The following is a 17379-nucleotide window of genomic DNA, read 5'->3' on the forward strand; positions in this document are numbered from 1 at the left end:
TTAAAAACTCAAATTATTTTGGAATTTGTTCCAAAATAATTTTATTTTTTTATGAAAGTAAAAATAAAAACGTTTTTAATCTTAGACATAAATTATTTTTAAAAATGCGTTTGATAGTTTATCAAGAGATTATTTTCAGTGTAAAAAATCTATTAATGTCTCTCTTTTACTCGAGGGATGAGAAAACGAAAACAAAAAATAAAAAACGACTAAAAGTAGTTTTTCATTTCTCTCTCATTTTACACTAAACCAAAAAATCGTTTTCATTTCTGTTTTTTGTCTTTATTGCGCCAAACGCCGTTTTAGAAACGTTTTTATTTTTCTTTCTTGAAAAACGTAAAAAACAAAAATGAGATCAATTTTAAACACGGCATTTGATTTCATTTTTCAAGTTAAATCATTTAACGCTATTTAGTGATACAGCTTTTTCTATTATTGTTCTCAGCTCATACGGTTGGAACTATATTTTCTAGCCACATAATTTGAATCCGTATCATATACTTAATTAATGTCCCGTTCACTTTGCTGATTTGAGTTTAGAATTCGAGTTGAGATGTGACTTTATGTGAGAGCTTTTTATTGTAGTAAAAAAGTTAGATGTGATTGTTTGTGAGAGCTTTTTATTGTAGAAAAACTTAAATTTTAAATTCGAATCAACGAAGTGAACGGGGTTAGTAACAGAAATACAAATTTTTTTCTTGAGAGAACGTGATCCGAATCCATATTTATGTACTTGATTAACTCTCATATTAATTAGTTACCGAAATACAAATTTTTTCTGAAAAGAATCCTCTCCAAATTATTATATATTTTTTGAAAGACCTACTAAATTAAGTTTTTTTTTTTTGTATAAAACAAAATTAAGTTGATGTCCCATTGCCTTGGATTAAAAGAAAAGGTGAAACCTTTTTAGCAAAAAAAAAAAAAAAGAGAGAGAGAGAACCTTCATTAAGGAAAAATACACGTGAGCAAAATAAATATAACAAAAAACAGTGAATTCTAAAGAAAATAAAACTAAGAAAAAGATGAAAGGAGAAACAATAAAAATAATTAGTGGTTCGTTCTGCCTATAATAATTGGTAGTTTTTTCTTTTTGAATAAAAATTGGTGAAATTCAAAAAACAATTAGCAATTTTCATAAATAAATAAAAAACAAACAGTTCTTCTTAATAAAAAGTATCAAAATAAACAGAACAAAGAAAAATAATAATTATTAAAGAAAAGGAAATAATATAGGACTCGAAATCCAAAAGAGTCCACATCTGATCTCAACTCCAAAGACCTTTTTGCTCCGCAGAAAAAAAATTAAAAAAAAAAAATCAAATTCTCCATCGATGCTCTTTGGGAGCTCGTCGTCCTCGTTTTCCTCTTCATCTGCGCTTCATCATCGCTAGGGTTTTCTTCGCACCTTCCTTTCTCTGCAATTCGCTTCCTTCATCATTCGGAATCAGGTATTTTTCGTTTTCTTTTCTTTTCTTTTGTTTTCATTTCATTTCACTTCTCCTTGATTTGCTTCATCATTAGCTGCTCGGTGATTGTCGATCCTTTGGTTGTTCTTGATTTTGTTGTTTTCGAGCTTGAATTTTTTATCTTTATAGTGGGGTGCTTCGCTTTTGGAGGCTGATTTTCTGGGATTTTTGGGATCTTGAGGGTTTCTTGATTGCCTAGAAACCGTTGGATGGAATCTTTGGGAGTCGTTTTCTGTTGATATATCTTGCATTACCTACTTGTTTTCTCGGTTGCCAAACAGGAGTTTAGGGTCTTCGGTTCGTTGGCGTCAGGTTCTAGCGATAAAGATAGGAAATTTGCTGAAGTGTTCTGTTGAACGTTTACATTGTTATGAGCTTCAAGTTTGAGTAATCGTTTGGGTACGGTTGTTTTCTCATTATGCAGATGCAGATTTGACTTTGGGATTGTGATAATTGATTGATTAGAAGTTGACGAAATGACGATGAATGAACGAAAGACGATTGACCTAGAACAAGGATGGGAGTTTATGCAGAAGGGAATCACCAAGCTGAAGAACATTCTAGAAGGACTGCCGGAGCCGCAGTTCAGCTCCGAGGACTACATGATGCTTTACACGTATCCATTTTCTTTGATATGCTTTCTGGTTTTTTGTTTTTCTTTGATTCTTAATTAATCCCATTTGGTTGTTTTTTCTGAATTTCAACTTTATGTGGAGATGTGTTGTCCTTAATATCATTTGCAGAACGATCTATAATATGTGCACTCAAAAGCCCCCACATGACTACTCCCAGCAGCTGTATGACAAATACCGTGAATCATTTGAAGAGTATATTACTTCAACAGTGAGGAACATTTTACATATTTGCTTCCTTTACATGCATTTTTGTTCATTTTTCGAGGATCAAATTTGATTAGTTGTCCTAACCTTAAGAAGTGTGAAATGCATTCTTTGGAGCTTAAGAAGTTCCAAAACGTGTTTGCTGCAATTAACAATTTGTACTTCTATCCCATGAAAAGCACGCTTGAATTTATGAGTGCTTGCTGCAATTGACAATTATCCTATGAAAAGCGCGCTTGAATTTATGAGTTCACTAATGTTTACCTTTGTTGGAAATTTAGAGAACAAACTTTCTTTTAGCTATTCTAAGATGTTAAGCTTGAATTTTCTTCTTTAACTCAGGTTCTGCCCTCGTTAAGAGAAAAACATGATGAGTTTATGTTGAGAGAACTTGTGAAAAGATGGGCAAACCATAAAATCATGGTTAGGTGGCTCTCTCGTTTCTTCTATTACCTTGACCGATACTTTATCGCTCGGAGGTCGCTTCCACCCCTTAATGAGGTTGGCCTCACCTGTTTCCGTGATCTGGTAAGTCATGACTCAGTCCTTAGTCCTGAAAGTAACCATTTTGTCCTTCCTTGTGTTATTTTTTTAGTTTTTATCAACAGTCCCCCATCCTTTTTCTTAATCCTTCTAGCCAGAAATGTACTCTATTGTTTCCTTCACCTCTTTTTAATAAAAATCAAACTGTGATATCATGGGCACGTGTATTCTCATTCTCAGGTCTACCAGGAATTGAATGCAAAAGTTAGGGATGCTGTGATTTCTCTGGTATGTCTGCATTTCGCTTAACTTATGTGGTTTAATCTGGCTTTGGTCAAAAGAGGTTTGATAAATTCTTTTAATCAGATTGACCAGGAACGTGAAGGAGAGCAGATAGACCGAGCTTTGCTAAAGAATGTCTTAGATATATTTGTTGAGATTGGAATGGGGCAAATGGACCACTATGAGAATGATTTTGAAGCAACCATGCTTAAAGATACTGCAGCTTATTATTCTCGAAAAGCTTCAAATTGGATCCTAGAAGATTCTTGTCCAGATTATATGCTGAAAGTAAGCTTCTTTTGCTTGTGCTCTATCTGGTAAAATGCAATATTTGTCTATATTGAATAATTTCTGAAATTTGAAATTCCAGGCAGAGGAATGTTTAAGAAGGGAGAAAGAGAGGGTTTCTCATTACTTGCACTCTAGTAGTGAGCCAAAGCTGTTGGAGGTTTGTAATTCATTATATTAATCATTCTTTTGGGTGAAGTTAGTTCGTGGGCGAGGATGTTTGGATAATCTGACCTTTTGGTGTCATGAGTTTTTTGTAGAAAGTTCAACATGAGTTGTTGTCCGTATATGCAACACAGCTACTTGAGAAAGAGCACTCTGGATGCCATGCATTGCTGCGAGATGATAAGGTTTACTTGGTTTCAAACATTTTAATAATTGTACCTTAGATTGTAGACATCAGTAAATTGACTAGTTATTATCTTTCTTTCTTTTTTTGGCTGTTTAAAAGGTGGGGGATTTGTCTAGGATGTTCAGGCTCTTTTCTAAGATACCTCGAGGCTTGGATCCCGTTTCAAATATATTTAAACAGGTTTGCCCTTTACTTGTGAACTGTTTTCCTGGGTTAAAAAGGGATTTGAGTTAAATTATATTCTCTCTTTGGTCTCTTTTTTGTAAAGTATTATATGACATTCTCTTATCTACACTGCAGCATGTCACTGCTGAAGGAATGACGCTAGTTAAACAGGCTGAAGATGCAGCAAGCAACAAGAAGGTCGGTGTCTTGATTCTCTTTAACTAGTTTCTGCAATTTGGTATCTCTAAAAGTATATATCCCCCACTAATGTATCATTGTGGAAATCTCAAGTTGTGGTTGTTAAAAATTCTCGATTCTCTTGAACTGAGTTCTGCTCTTCATGTTAATGAACACGTTTTGCTTTCTTTTGTGGTTTCATTCGTTCCATCATTATGTGTCGATTAGTGGTTAATGCCCTGGTCACTAACAATTGATTTTGTTGAATGCTGATTATTTTGTCCACAGGCAGAGAAGAAGGATGTGGTTGGTTTACAAGAGCAGGTAACTCTTTGGTCTCTTTTCTGTAAAGTATTATATTTTGATGAGACTGCTTGTTTCAAGCATAGACTAACGTGGCTTGATCTTCAGGTTTTTGTCAGAAAGGTCATCGAGCTACACGACAAGTATCTAGCATACGTGAATGACTGCTTTCAAAACCATACACTTTTTCACAAGGTTTGCATATGGAAGTGGCTTGAAAAATGCACTCGTCACTGCTGACTTCTGTATATTATCTCATCTTGTTTTCCCCTCCCACAGGCCCTTAAGGAAGCTTTTGAGGTCTTCTGCAACAAGGGTGTTGCTGGAAGCTCAAGTGCAGAACTGCTTGCCACTTTCTGTGATAACATTCTGAAGAAAGGTGGAAGTGAGAAACTGAGTGACGAAGCCATCGAGGAGACTCTGGAAAAGGTTTTCAGAATTTTTGATTTGTTAGTAATATATTTAACTTCCATAGACGTGAGGATTTAGCTATTGACTTTTAATTAATTGTCAGGTTGTAAAGCTGCTTGCCTATATTAGTGACAAGGATCTCTTTGCAGAGTTCTATAGGTAATGCTTGTAGTCCTTTTCTTTTTATTTGTTTCTTTATTTTGGATAATAAGGTTATAATTTTTTGATACTTCACCTGAAATTAGTAGATATTAGATTACTGATCTATGTCCACGGCTGACAGGAAAAAGCTTGCCCGACGCCTTCTTTTTGACAAGAGCGCAAACGATGACCATGAGAGATGTATTTTGACAAAACTGAAACAACAGTGTGGAGGACAGTTCACTTCAAAGATGGAGGGAATGGTCAGTTGCTATAGGCTTTTTACAAGATAATATTGTTTGCAAGTATCTTAAAGAAGGTATCTAAAAAATGCTACTTTCCTCTCGTAGGTGACGGACTTGACTTTAGCAAAGGAAAACCAAACCAATTTTGAGGAGTATCTAAGTACCAATCCTCATGCAAATCCAGGGATTGATTTGACGGTTACAGTACTGACTACTGGCTTCTGGCCAAGTTACAAGTCTTTTGACCTCAACCTTCCAGCTGAGATGGTATGTGTCAGTGTCTCATCTTCCTTCACCTCTTCTTAACCTTGTAAGCTTAATTCTTGGAGAGTTTTATTAGCTTTTTTTTCCCCCCCTCTCTCTTTTCTCAGGTTAAGTGTGTCGAAGTTTTCAGGGAATTCTACCAGACAAAAACAAAGCACAGAAAACTTACATGGATATATTCCCTAGGAATTTGTAATATCAGTGGGAAATTTGAACCCAAAACCATGGAGCTGATTGTGACAACGTATCAGGTTAGTTCAAAATTCCTTAGTCTTGACATGCTTCCTCATTTGATTGTTTCATAGACTTTTAGATGGTGGTTTCGTTATTCTAAGATGGTTTTCTTTTCTCTTTTCATTTTTTGTTTGTTTGTTTTGTTTTGTTTTGTTTTGTTTTTTTAGGCCTCTGCCTTGTTGCTATTCAATTCCTCAGATAGATTGAGTTACTCAGAAATAATGACTCAGTTAAACCTGGGTGATGATGATGTTGTTAGACTGCTCCATTCCTTGTCATGCGCCAAGTACAAAATTCTCAACAAGGAGCCAAGTACGAAAACCATCTCGCCCACCGATCACTTTGAGTTCAACTCAAAGTTTACGGACAAGATGAGGAGGATCAAGGTGGGTAGATATTCTCTCTCTCTCTCTCTCTCTCTCTCTCTCTCTCTCTCTCAAATCATTTTGTTAAACGTACAGATCCCTCTCCCTCCAGTTGATGAGAAAAAGAAAGTAATTGAGGATGTTGACAAGGACAGACGGTATGCCATTGATGCCTCGATTGTACGCATCATGAAGAGTCGTAAAGTTTTGGGTCATCAGCAATTAGTCATGGAGTGTGTTGAGCAGTTGGGTCGCATGTTCAAGGTTTGTATAGTTCAGCAACTAGTCGTGCATATCATATTTTTACTTGTGTTCTAATCCTGTGGCATTGATTAAATTACTGTTGCAGCCTGACTTCAAGGCTATTAAAAAGCGGATTGAAGATCTGATCACCCGAGACTATCTGGAAAGAGACAAAGATAACCCGAACATGTTCAGATACTTGGCATGATATGGCCTTGATGATTCCTTGTTGCCAAATAAACTGATGACTATCGCTTCCGGAATCAGCGCGAAAAAGATGGTCGTTTCATGGTGGAAGTGGGGTTTATAATCCAGCGTATGAGTGCCCCCCCTTTTGCGATTCCTTAGAAGCAGGCGCGGTGAATGCTTGTACATTTTGCCTTTGGAGCCTGATACGGGCAAGAATTATAGATCCATGAATTGGAAAAAAATTGTAATTGATGTGGTCCGGTGCTTCAGTGAGACCCGCCCTCATGTATCATGACTTAATCCCTGCATGCTTTGTTATTTCTTTCTTTTTTTTTTTTCTTTGACCCACTGAAAGTGAAAGGAAATGTGGTAATATTACTCCAGTGGTGAATTAAAAATCTATTAGGTATTGGAATGGTTTGTAGTATTTGAATGCCTACCCCGTTTATGCCTTTTTGTGTGCCGTGTCATATTTTCATGGTAACTCTCACCTTCTTTGCTTAATGTGATGAACAAGATAAATGAGCCATTTGCAGATGCATTGGTAGTGTTATTTTATGAAGTTCAAATGCTTAGAACGCACGTTATTAGCACTTAGCACCACGAGAATTTAGTCTTTAAAAATAACTTTTAGACCGATTCAAAAGACTATAAAACTGTCACTTTCTGAAAAGATTAAAGGGACCGAAAGTATTAAAAATCTTCCAAAGTCCCACTATTTAAAGTATAAGTTTTAATAACGTGTTCCGCACGAATTTGAAGAGTTTATTATTTATTAAATAATAAAAAATTTATTTATACAACTATTTATGGATTGTTAAATTTATTTTAAAAAAAATATATATAAAGATAATAATTAATGAAAAGAATTAAGTTGAGACACGTTTAAAGATAATTATTTTAACTAATTAAAAATAAAATAAAAACACATGAAAAACTTACTTAAATAGATGTAAAGTGAAAAAGTATTTTAAAAAAACTCACAAAAAATTAAAATGAAAAAAAATTTAAAAAAGAAAGTTAAAAAAAAAAGAGCTAAGTGGCAGCCCCATAGAGATGGGCTTTGTCTCTTTTATTGTATTTTATTGTATTGTAAGATACTTCAACGGTTAGGCACGTCTCTTTTTTCCCTTGAAAATAATAACAAATGGATAAACTTGGAAGTAGCTTTCAGTAAAGATTTGCAATCATTGGTCACGTTGAAATTTAAGAGCTTTCTTAACTATTTTTACACGCATCAAACTCTCCCAGGGGGTAAAAGAAAGGGTCTTTTCACGATGCCTTCACAGTACTGTGAACTTTTACAATGTACAAATTATCGTGTTTCTTTAAAAATTGACGAGATTATTGTATAAATGTCGAATTAAAAGTTTATTGGTTTGAGTTTTTAATTTGAGTTGAGATGTGATTTTTTATGAGAATTTTTTATTGTAATAAAAAAGTTAAATGTGATTATTTTTTAGAGCTTTTTATTATAATAAAACTCAAATTTTAAACTTAAATCGGTAAAATAAACGGTTAAAATTCTACCATTTTTAACATGTATAAAGTATCGTATTTCCGACGTGATGCCAGAATTTTTCTCTGGCATCATAAAAATTCCTAAAAAGAATTCAAGTAAACACGAACACATCCTTAAAAAAAAAAAAAAAAAAAAAAAAAAAAAAAAAAAATTTTTGTAGAAACATTGGACGAAATGGGGTTTACTCGTGACAAAACATGTATAAATGTTGAGTTAAAAGTATAGTTGATTAAAAGGGTCAAATTTGGCTACATATATACACACACACATATATATATATATATATACATGTGTATATATACACACACGCACATATATATAAAGAAAAAGAAGAAATGAGATTATCATTTATGGACTTGCAAGGCCAAGACATGAAATGAAAGTGCATGATGAACACAACATGACAAATTGGGCAGAATGGGGTTGGGAAAGGAAGTGAAAGAAGCAAAATTAACGGCTCTCTTTGCATGCCCAACTCGCAAAGAAAAGACCAGCAATTGCTTGAACGGACGCCAATTATTGTCCCCCCCTACTTCACACTTGTCTCATCTCAACTCTTCTAATGATGGCATTACCTTTTGTTTTCTAATTGTTTATTAATCACGTTTGGCATTTGCAACTTATGAAGTTCGTTAGACTTGGATTCTGGGACCCATTTTTGCTTATATCACCTTCCTCAAAATCCCCAAGCGAAAACAAAAAAGAAAGAAAGAAAAAAAAAAAAAAAAAGGGGGTTTCTTCAAAGTTGTGAGTTGGGCAGGAATTTGGTGCCGTTCCAATAATTCTGATTGTCATAGCAAAGTTAAGAACAGCTGACACTTGCGTTGCGTTAGCACTCTCCTTTTCTTTTTTTCCTTTTTTTTTTTTGTTGTTTTTAGTGGATTCCCAAATGTCAAGTAAGTCGTGAATGAGTCAACAAAAGTAAACTTTGTGTTTATCCCACATGTAGTGTTTTTTTTTTTTTTTTTTTTTTTTTTTTTTTTTTTTTTTGGGGTTTTTCAGTGTACGCATTTACTGAAAAATCTATGAGAAGTCAATAACAGCATAATGAGGCTTCAACTTTGTACATGTATTTTTGTCATTATGTGACTAGGTATAATCTTTTTTTTTTTTTTTTTTGTGATGAAAGAAAGAGAATATGAACATTGCAAAAATCCAATGTACTAGTTGATTATGTCATCTTGTCTTGTTAATGTTAAATTATAGTACCGATTCTCGACTAACAATTACAGCGAAGAAAAAACAATTGTAGAAAGTGGAAACTGATTCTTCTTTGCTGACGGTTTTGTGGAAGTAAAAGGTAATTAAAAAGCCATGCTAAATGGCGTAATGCATTCTCATTTTTTTTTTTTTTTTTGTCGCTTCTTTTTTTATTTCCACTGAACTAATTGCATCATCATTCATTTTGCTAACTTTTATTATTTATTTTCAAATTGTAGAGAGGCCATGTTTGACGGTTCAAAAATCCACATTTCATTAGTCTAATTGCACCGTCTGTTACTTTTCTAAATTTGTTGTTACTTGATTTAGGCTCAAAAACAAAACTTGTTGTTACTTATATTTGCATTATTTATTTTATTTTTTATTTTTTTTTCCTTGGAAATCATTATTATAGTTTGTGTAGTGAACTTTGAGGAGGGTCACTCCACTTAAAATAGCTCAAATCTAATGTCATCAATGATTGAGCTTTGCTTTGTGCTCTACTTCTTGCCACCACTCAAAATGTCACTTCAGCTTACACTCAGCAAATACCCATAACTTACTCACTAGTTTGCTTTAACTTGGTGCTTCTCTTGAATCCAATAATAAGAACAAGCAATATATATATATATATATATATCTAATATATATCATATCCTATTTGGTGCGCAAGATAAAAGAGTATAGTTTAGGGTAATTGATTGAAATGTATGGGAAAGTATAGGATTAGATCTTAGTTTAACCCAATTTCATGTTTGGTGTTGTGTTATTAGATAAGGGTATTTTTGTAAAAAAAATTTAAAGTTTGGGATCAAATTGTAATTTAAAACTTGATGGGCAAAAATATAATTTTTTAAAATATTTTACTCATATAAAAATTGCAATTTGGCCCTCGTCTTTTGTAAAATTACAATTAGACCCTAAATTTTATAAAAATTTACAAATAAGTTCCTAGTTTTTTCACAATATGCTTTATTAAAATATTATCCCATGCTCCAGTAGGGGGATAGGAACATCCCCTTCTAAGAGGGTATGAACTGCATAAAAAGTTTATCTAATTCAGTCCTTTAAAAATGTGCACCAAACACAATATTAAATTTAATCCTATCAAATCCCCCTTAATCCTGCACACCAAACAGGGCCTATATGTATATGTATTCATATGTAATTGGGGCCTCATCTTTTCTCCCACCACCGAGAAAAAGGGCTCCAAACTTTTCCCGTGAACAATGGAGAACCTATTGATTTTGTGCGTCCATTTTCAAAGTTTTTTTATCTATTCAGAAACATGTTGTTGTAGTGTGGTGGTGGTGGTGGGCAGTGTTAGATTCTGCAAAAGATTGTATATCAAACGCTTCTTTCTACACTAGGAATCAAAGAGAGGGGAAAAACAATTAAAAAGTGACAAAAACTTTTCTGTTTGATTCTTGTTTTTGTGAAGCTTACTATTAGAGCTTATGGGGAGATTGAAAAGAAAAGTGAGAGAGAAGAATTACACTTTAGATATTAGATTTTCATCTTAAAATGTTAATCTGTTTAAGTAGAGTGACATAATATCTTTATATGGCTGTAGTTATGTTTGTATTTAGACTACTCTTAAAACGCCCCTATAAGATGATGTTCTGTTAAGAGTCACTAAGTTTGTATATTGATGGATCGACCCGGCTCATTTAAGCAATGGACTCTGATATCAAATTAAAATTTAAAAAGTGAAATGAGAGATAAATTACACTTAACTTATTTAAGTGGAGTGACCTAATATTCTTATATGCTGTAGTTATATTTATATTTAAAAGACGTGAAACTTATATATTTTACCCTTATCGCTTATAATTGATGCAAAATAAACAGAATTCGACAAGAGAAAAGCCTTATAAGCACAAAGACCCCACAAGCTTCATTAATTGGTTACATCCATACAGTACTGCCCAATACCAATAATTTAAGGCTCTACTTTGACATAAGCAAACCCCTCAACCCCTATCTTTCCTACTTACAAGATTGAGAGAACTAAAAATAAAAATAAAAAAGTCTAATAAAACATTCTATTTTTCCTCATATACATACATACATACATATATATATATATATATATATGTAAGTATATATATGAATGATGCTAGTTGCTAATGATGGGAATTTCAACATGGGGTGAGAGTAAGTGGGGCTTAGTTTGAGTTGTTGGTTTGAATCTTGGCAAACTCCAGTGTCTTCTTGCCTTGCAACTTGTTTGTCACATAGTGCTTACTGTACTCCCCATGGTTGTATCTTCTAAACTTGCATGTGTTGTTTTCATCCACCAGTTCGGGCATCGGGCCAAGCTCGATTTCGTAGCTCGGAGCGTAGAAGGTGACGATCGAGAGACGGTCCTTGTGCTTGTGAGTCACTGCTCTGTGTTCCACACTCTTGTACTTTCCATTTGTAAGAACCTGAAATATTCAAGTAAAGAAATGATATATATATATATATATATGTATGTATGTATATTTCCATGTTTAAAAAATGAAGCAATGAAGCCAAAAATGTGTGTCTCACTTCTATGGTGTCCCCAATGTTTATAACAAGTGCATTTGGGATTGGCTGAACTGACACCCATCTGTTGTCTTTGAGGATTTGGAGTCCTATTGAGCTTCCTTTTCTTTCTTGCAAAACTGTAAGAGCACTTCCATCTGAATGTGGGCTTAGGCCCAAAACAAGGTCAGGTCTAGAACATGGAGGGTAGTAGTTCATCCTTACAGCTTGCACAGCCACACCAAACATCTCATTAAGTACATCCCCTTTTAGGCCAAGAGTCATGCCTATGTATTTCAGTAGACTTTGGCACAATTTCCTTACTTCGCTTGAATAAGCCTCAACAGTTTCACTGACCAAATGAGGAAAAAAGAAGTAAGTAAAAAATTTTGATACTCTTAAAAAACACCAAAAGAGTTTTGACATAACTTGAAAGCAAAGTTTTCACCATTTACCTGAAGTTTTCAGGCTTTGTTGGCCAGAGTTTTGGGTTCCTCATAAACTTTGGCTCAACCCCAAGAGCAAACATGTTGCACCAATCTAGCTTTTGGTCCTCTGAGAAAACAAAAGCCTGCCCATATCCCTGAACCGTCCCGGGGGCCATCGGATACTTCTGCTTCTCCGCGAAAGGTAACATGAAAAACTCCTTGGCCACCTTCTCCATTTTGTCCAACAAACTGAGCTCAATTCCATGGTTTATCACCTAAAATGGTGAAAGAGATTAGTTTTGTTTCATAAACCATGTCTTTTTTTTAAGGCAAGTAAACATGAACAAAATGCAATTTTCTACCTGAAAAAATCCCCACTCCTCGCAGGCGGTCAAAAGCCGCACAAGCTCACTAACAAGTTCATCTTTGTTTCCTTTTGAAAGCTTGGAGAAATCTATGATGGGAATGTCACTAAGTGATGATGAGGATTCAGGAGTGACCAGAGTTGGCCTCTCAGTTATGTCCCTCAGAAATCTTTCAGGGATTTTGGACTTGGATTTTCTAAGTTCTTGGACATCATCTATATGCCCAATTTTGAGGGGAGAAATGGGGACTGGGGCCATGGAAATTGGAAACGGAAAATAGAGGTAAATTGTTTTTATGCAACGAGGCTTACAAGTGATATTTGATGGCTCTAGTTGTATTGGGAAAGTCTCTATTTATAGAGGCAGAAAAGCATACATGAAGCCACTAGGTAGGTACTTTATTCAACTTAGATTTTCTTTTTTTCTTTTTCTTCCCCCTCTTTTCTCCTGGCCTTTCCTTTGTTGAGCATTTTTTTTTCTTTCTTTATTCTTTTTCAATTATGACACTGTTTTGGTCCCACATCATACACTTTATGAATTGACGCATCAATGAAGGCTAGTTGATCAAACAAAATGATGCACTTTTATTGGGTTTTTAGCATGACACACACACTGCATGTTTTTCCTCTTTCTCTCACACACTCAATATAGTTTGAATCATTTATGCTTTTATTATCATTGCATATATATATATATATATATATATTTCATTTTAGTTGTGTGTGATATCATCAACTATATGGAATGATGATGTGAAATAAATAAGAGATTTTCTTCATTGGGCTTTTAGCATGAAACACACTGCATGTATTTTAATTTTATTATCGTCTTATAGTTCAAATCATTTCTGCTTTTCTGCTTTTATTATCGTCTTTTTTTCTAATTTTTTGTTGTGTGTGATATCATCATCATCTATGTTGACTGATTATGTGAAGAAATGGTTTTTATTTTTATTTGTTTTAAAATTTAGGTCCTTTTACTGTAAAACTTCTTATTTTTTGACCTTTAAATTTAGTTAAAATCATGTTAAAGTGAAAAAATATATATAATAGATAATCACTTATTAAGATATGACGGTTAATAACAAAAAAAAAAAAAGGACTGATAGTTCATGTTTTCAAAACCTACCGTAAAAATATCCTTGAAAATGTTTCACAAAAGGGTGAATAGGAATCCAACAATAATGGTACTTGGTATATTCAATTGTCTCTTGTGGCAGACTTATTTTAGTGGTCCTGGTAGGGGCCATTCCCAATTGCTAAATAGATGTCTGCACTTCTACAGACCAATTCTAATGTAGTTATCAACTTATCATCATGCTTCTGTCCAATGGCCCCCCTCCTCTTCCTCCTCCCCGTTTGCCTGTTTTACACAGATATATATATATATATATATATATATATGTATATGTGTATATGTATATACAGACAACCAATTTTATTTGATATTGTCATCACACCTTTGGTTAGCATATTCGCCATGCAAAAAAAAAAAAAAAAAGGTGCTACTAAACCACCAGTCAAATTGTACCTTGATTGATGGTGATTAGTGAAACATTATGCAGTGAGGACCGCTCGGTGGTAAAATTGCTTGATGAATCATGGCTACAAGTTTAGAGGTTGTTTGGTTGAAGGATTCATATCCCGATTCGAATCATGGTTCATGATTCACTACAGTATTTTTTTTCACAAAAAATACACGTAAATCAAAAATAGTTTTAATCTTATGATTTTAATCTATGAATCAAACGTCTCCTAAACTAGAGATGTCAAAATGGGCCGGGCTTTGATGGACCGACATGAGCACGGCACGTTAAAAAGTGGGTGATCAGACACGATTATTAAATGGGTATTGTCCATTCCGTTTATTAAATGGGTTGAACTTGACACAATTTTTAGACACAAAGCATGTTAAGGACACGGCACGCTAAGAGCACGGGCACGTTAAAAGTACAATAATAGCTCAATTAATAAAGATGAAGTATAAAACTAATTTTATTAATATATTTTACATATCATAAAAATATATGTTTTATTAAGAAGTTTTCTTTATCAAGATTTTATTCTAGTGGGTTTTGTTTGGTAAAATTTTGAATGAGGTAATTTTTTTAATTAATGATATGCTTTCTTTTGTTAAGACTTTAATGTTTTCATTATGTTAAAAGCTTATTTCTTTGTATTTGTTTTAAATATGCTATGTGGCATGACAAAAGCATCTTAAGAGCACGATAAAAACACGAGCACGACCAATGCCATTAAGGGTACGGTCTACATATAAATGGGCCGTGAGCCAAGCTTGATGCTACAAAAATTAAACGGGATAGGCCTAACACGACACGATAAATAAATGGATTGACCCGCACAAGGCACGAGACACGTTTAGACCTAATTTAAACAGGTCGGGCCGGCACGATTGACATCCCTAGTCTAAATGATAATCACATCAACTTGTAAAGTATTTAGTGAAAAGCAATTTTTAGATCCAAGATAAATTTATGTTGTGCGATCAACTTGAAATAAACATTGAAGTTTCCCAAAAAATGAAAAAGCTTCATAAAGGTTATTTTCTTTTAGGATTACTCAGAAATTATAGCTTCAATTATTTTTATTGTTGTAAAGGTCTTCCATTATATTATATAAAAAACATAACAGCTAGTTGGCAGAGGCAGTAGTATTACCAAAATGCTCCTATCCGACCTTTATAAAGACTTGAACGAAAACGACAACCGGAAAACGACAACCCACAGATGAGGAGGAGAGGCCTCGTCCCTAACCTCAACCCCAACTTCCTTTCCCGCCAAAATAACCTGTCGTTTTTCCACACCAACGGCCATTCCCATCTCATCCGAAACCTCCAAAACTGCAACAACTTTATCGTTGCATCTTCACTCCATTCCCATATTCTCAAATCTGGTTCTTTATCTCACACCTTCACAGCCAACCATCTCCTGAACTGCTATGTCAGATTGCGTAAAATCGACCTTGCACGCAACCTGTTCGACGAAATGTCTGAACCAAATGTGGTCTCTTGGACCGCTGTCATTGCCGGGTACATCGACCTGGGTCAGCCCAGAACGGCCCTCCGGATGTTCGGGGAAATGCCTGAGTGCTCGGTCCCGCCAAACGAGTTTACGTTTTCAACCGCGATCAAAGCATGTTCGGTCCTTTCCAACCTCAGGACCGGCAAGGAAATCCACGCTCGCGTCGAGGTTTGTGGCCTTCGGAATAACCTCGTGCTGTGCTCCACGCTTGTTGACATGTACGGCAAGTGCGATGACGTTGATGGTGCTCGGCGGGTTTTCGATGCAATGAGGTGTAGAAATGTCGTTTCGTGGACCACGATGATTGCCACGTATGGCCAAAATGCCCGGGGCCACGAGGCGCTCCAGCTTTTTCGGGAATTCAGTTCCTTGACGAGAGATCGTCCGAATGATTTCATGTTGTCCAGCATTGTCAATGCTTGTGCAAGCTTGGGAAAGCTGGCTGCCGGAAAAGCCGCGCACTGTGCGGTGATTCGCGGCAGCCATGATGCAAATGAGGTGGTTGCTACCACACTTATTGACATGTATGGAAAATGCGGGTGTCTTGATTACTCTTACAAGATATTCAGGCAAGTTTCGTGCGCCTCCGTGGTTCCATACACATCGATGATCTTTAGTGCGGCAAAGTATGGCCTTGGCAAATTAGCCCTTGAACTGTTTGATGAAATGCTTGAAAGAGGAATAAAACCGAGTGATGTCACCTATCTCGGGGTCTTGCATGCCTGCAGCCATTCAGGACTGGTTGATGAAGGCCTAAAACACTTGAAATTCATGTATGCCAAACATGGGATATTGCCCGACACAAAGCACTACACTTGTCTTGTTGACATGTTGGGACGTGCCGGGCGGATTGACGAGGCCTACCGGGTGGCAAAGTCTATCCGGGCAGAAGGTGATGCCGGGGCTCTGTTGTGGGGCACGCTTCTTTCTGCCAGTAGGCTTGTTGGAAGGGTAGACATTGCGGTTGAAGCCGGACGACAGCTTATAGAGTCCAATCAACAAGTCGCGGGTGCATACGTAACATTGTCAAACACTTACGCGTTAGCTGGTGACTGGGACAGCGTGCGTGATCTTAAACGCGAAATGAAGCGTGGTGGGGTCCACAAGGAAACTGCCTGCAGTTGGATCGACTTCAAGGATTGGACGTACGTGTTCTTTGCCGGAGACGTGTTGTGGTGTGAGCAAGGGAGTGAGGTGGTGAATCTATTGAGGGAATTGGAAAAGAGAATGAAAGAAAGAGGGTATGTAGGAGGCGGTAAAGGGTTGGTTTTTGTGGATGTAGATGAAGAAACAGAGGAGGAAATACTGGGTTTGCATAGTGAGAGATTGGCTTTGGCTTTTGGGTTGATAAATTTACCCAAAAGTGCCACAATTAGAATTATGAAGAATATAAGGATGTGTCGGGACTGCCATGAGGCTTTCAAGCTTATTAGTGAAATTTTAGAGAGGGATTTCATTGTTAGAGATAATAACAGGTTTCATCACTTCACAAATGGCTATTGCATTTGCGGGGATTTTTGGTAAAAATGTCATTTTCTGACATTTTCCTTGTTCCCTAATTACAAATGAAAAAATTTCCAAGATTGACCTTTCCGTACCAAGTTGTTTGTTTATAGAATGAAAAGAAAAAAAAAATTATGGGAATTTGATTTTTGGGGTTTGATACATAGAAGAAATCAGAAACTTGTGGTTGACATTTTGCCATATTAAGAACTTGGAGTAAAGATTGAGAACAGGGCTGACAAACAAACCTAATATAACCAAGATGTGTGAGTGGGGTGGTCAAAAGAACAAATTCAGTAACAAAAGAATAAATTCAGCAACCAAAAGAATCATACTTTTATTGCATAATCATAATGTGCT

General features: G+C 35.5%; 3 protein-coding genes across 3 annotated transcripts; 2 read left to right on the plus strand and 1 right to left on the minus strand.

Moving 5' to 3' along the window:
• Positions 1-1265: 1265 nt before the first annotated feature.
• LOC21406310 (cullin-1) lies at positions 1266-6987 on the plus strand. The gene is made up of 20 exons (XM_024166835.1): positions 1266-1451; positions 1894-2085; positions 2213-2312; positions 2651-2836; positions 3032-3079; positions 3158-3361; positions 3444-3521; positions 3622-3711; positions 3813-3893; positions 4014-4076; positions 4344-4379; positions 4467-4553; positions 4638-4787; positions 4873-4928; positions 5053-5173; positions 5261-5422; positions 5527-5670; positions 5821-6039; positions 6115-6282; positions 6368-6987. The coding sequence occupies exons 2-20, from the start codon at positions 1946-1948 to the stop codon at positions 6467-6469; spliced, it is 2235 nt and encodes a 744-aa protein (XP_024022603.1). The 5' UTR covers positions 1266-1451; positions 1894-1945; the 3' UTR covers positions 6470-6987.
• Positions 6988-11043: 4056 nt separating this feature from the next.
• LOC21406311 (protein SRG1) lies at positions 11044-12812 on the minus strand. Its single transcript, XM_010100002.2, has 4 exons — positions 12474-12812; positions 12139-12386; positions 11708-12035; positions 11044-11601 (listed from the first exon to the last, which is right to left on the minus strand). Exons 1-4 carry the CDS (start codon positions 12732-12734, stop codon positions 11341-11343), a joined length of 1098 nt encoding a protein of 365 aa, XP_010098304.1. The 5' UTR covers positions 12735-12812; the 3' UTR covers positions 11044-11340.
• A 2403-nt stretch (positions 12813-15215) lies between these two features.
• On the plus strand, positions 15216-17040 carry LOC21406312 (pentatricopeptide repeat-containing protein At4g15720). The gene has a single exon (XM_010100003.2). The coding sequence runs from the start codon at positions 15223-15225 to the stop codon at positions 17038-17040; it is 1818 nt and encodes a 605-aa protein (XP_010098305.1). The 5' UTR covers positions 15216-15222.
• The last annotated feature ends 339 nt before the right edge of the window (positions 17041-17379 follow it).

The sequence above is a fragment of the Morus notabilis genome, unplaced genomic scaffold (genome assembly GCF_000414095.1).
Source record: "Morus notabilis unplaced genomic scaffold, ASM41409v2 Scaffold156, whole genome shotgun sequence".
Classification (NCBI taxonomy): Eukaryota; Viridiplantae; Streptophyta; class Magnoliopsida; order Rosales; family Moraceae; genus Morus; species Morus notabilis.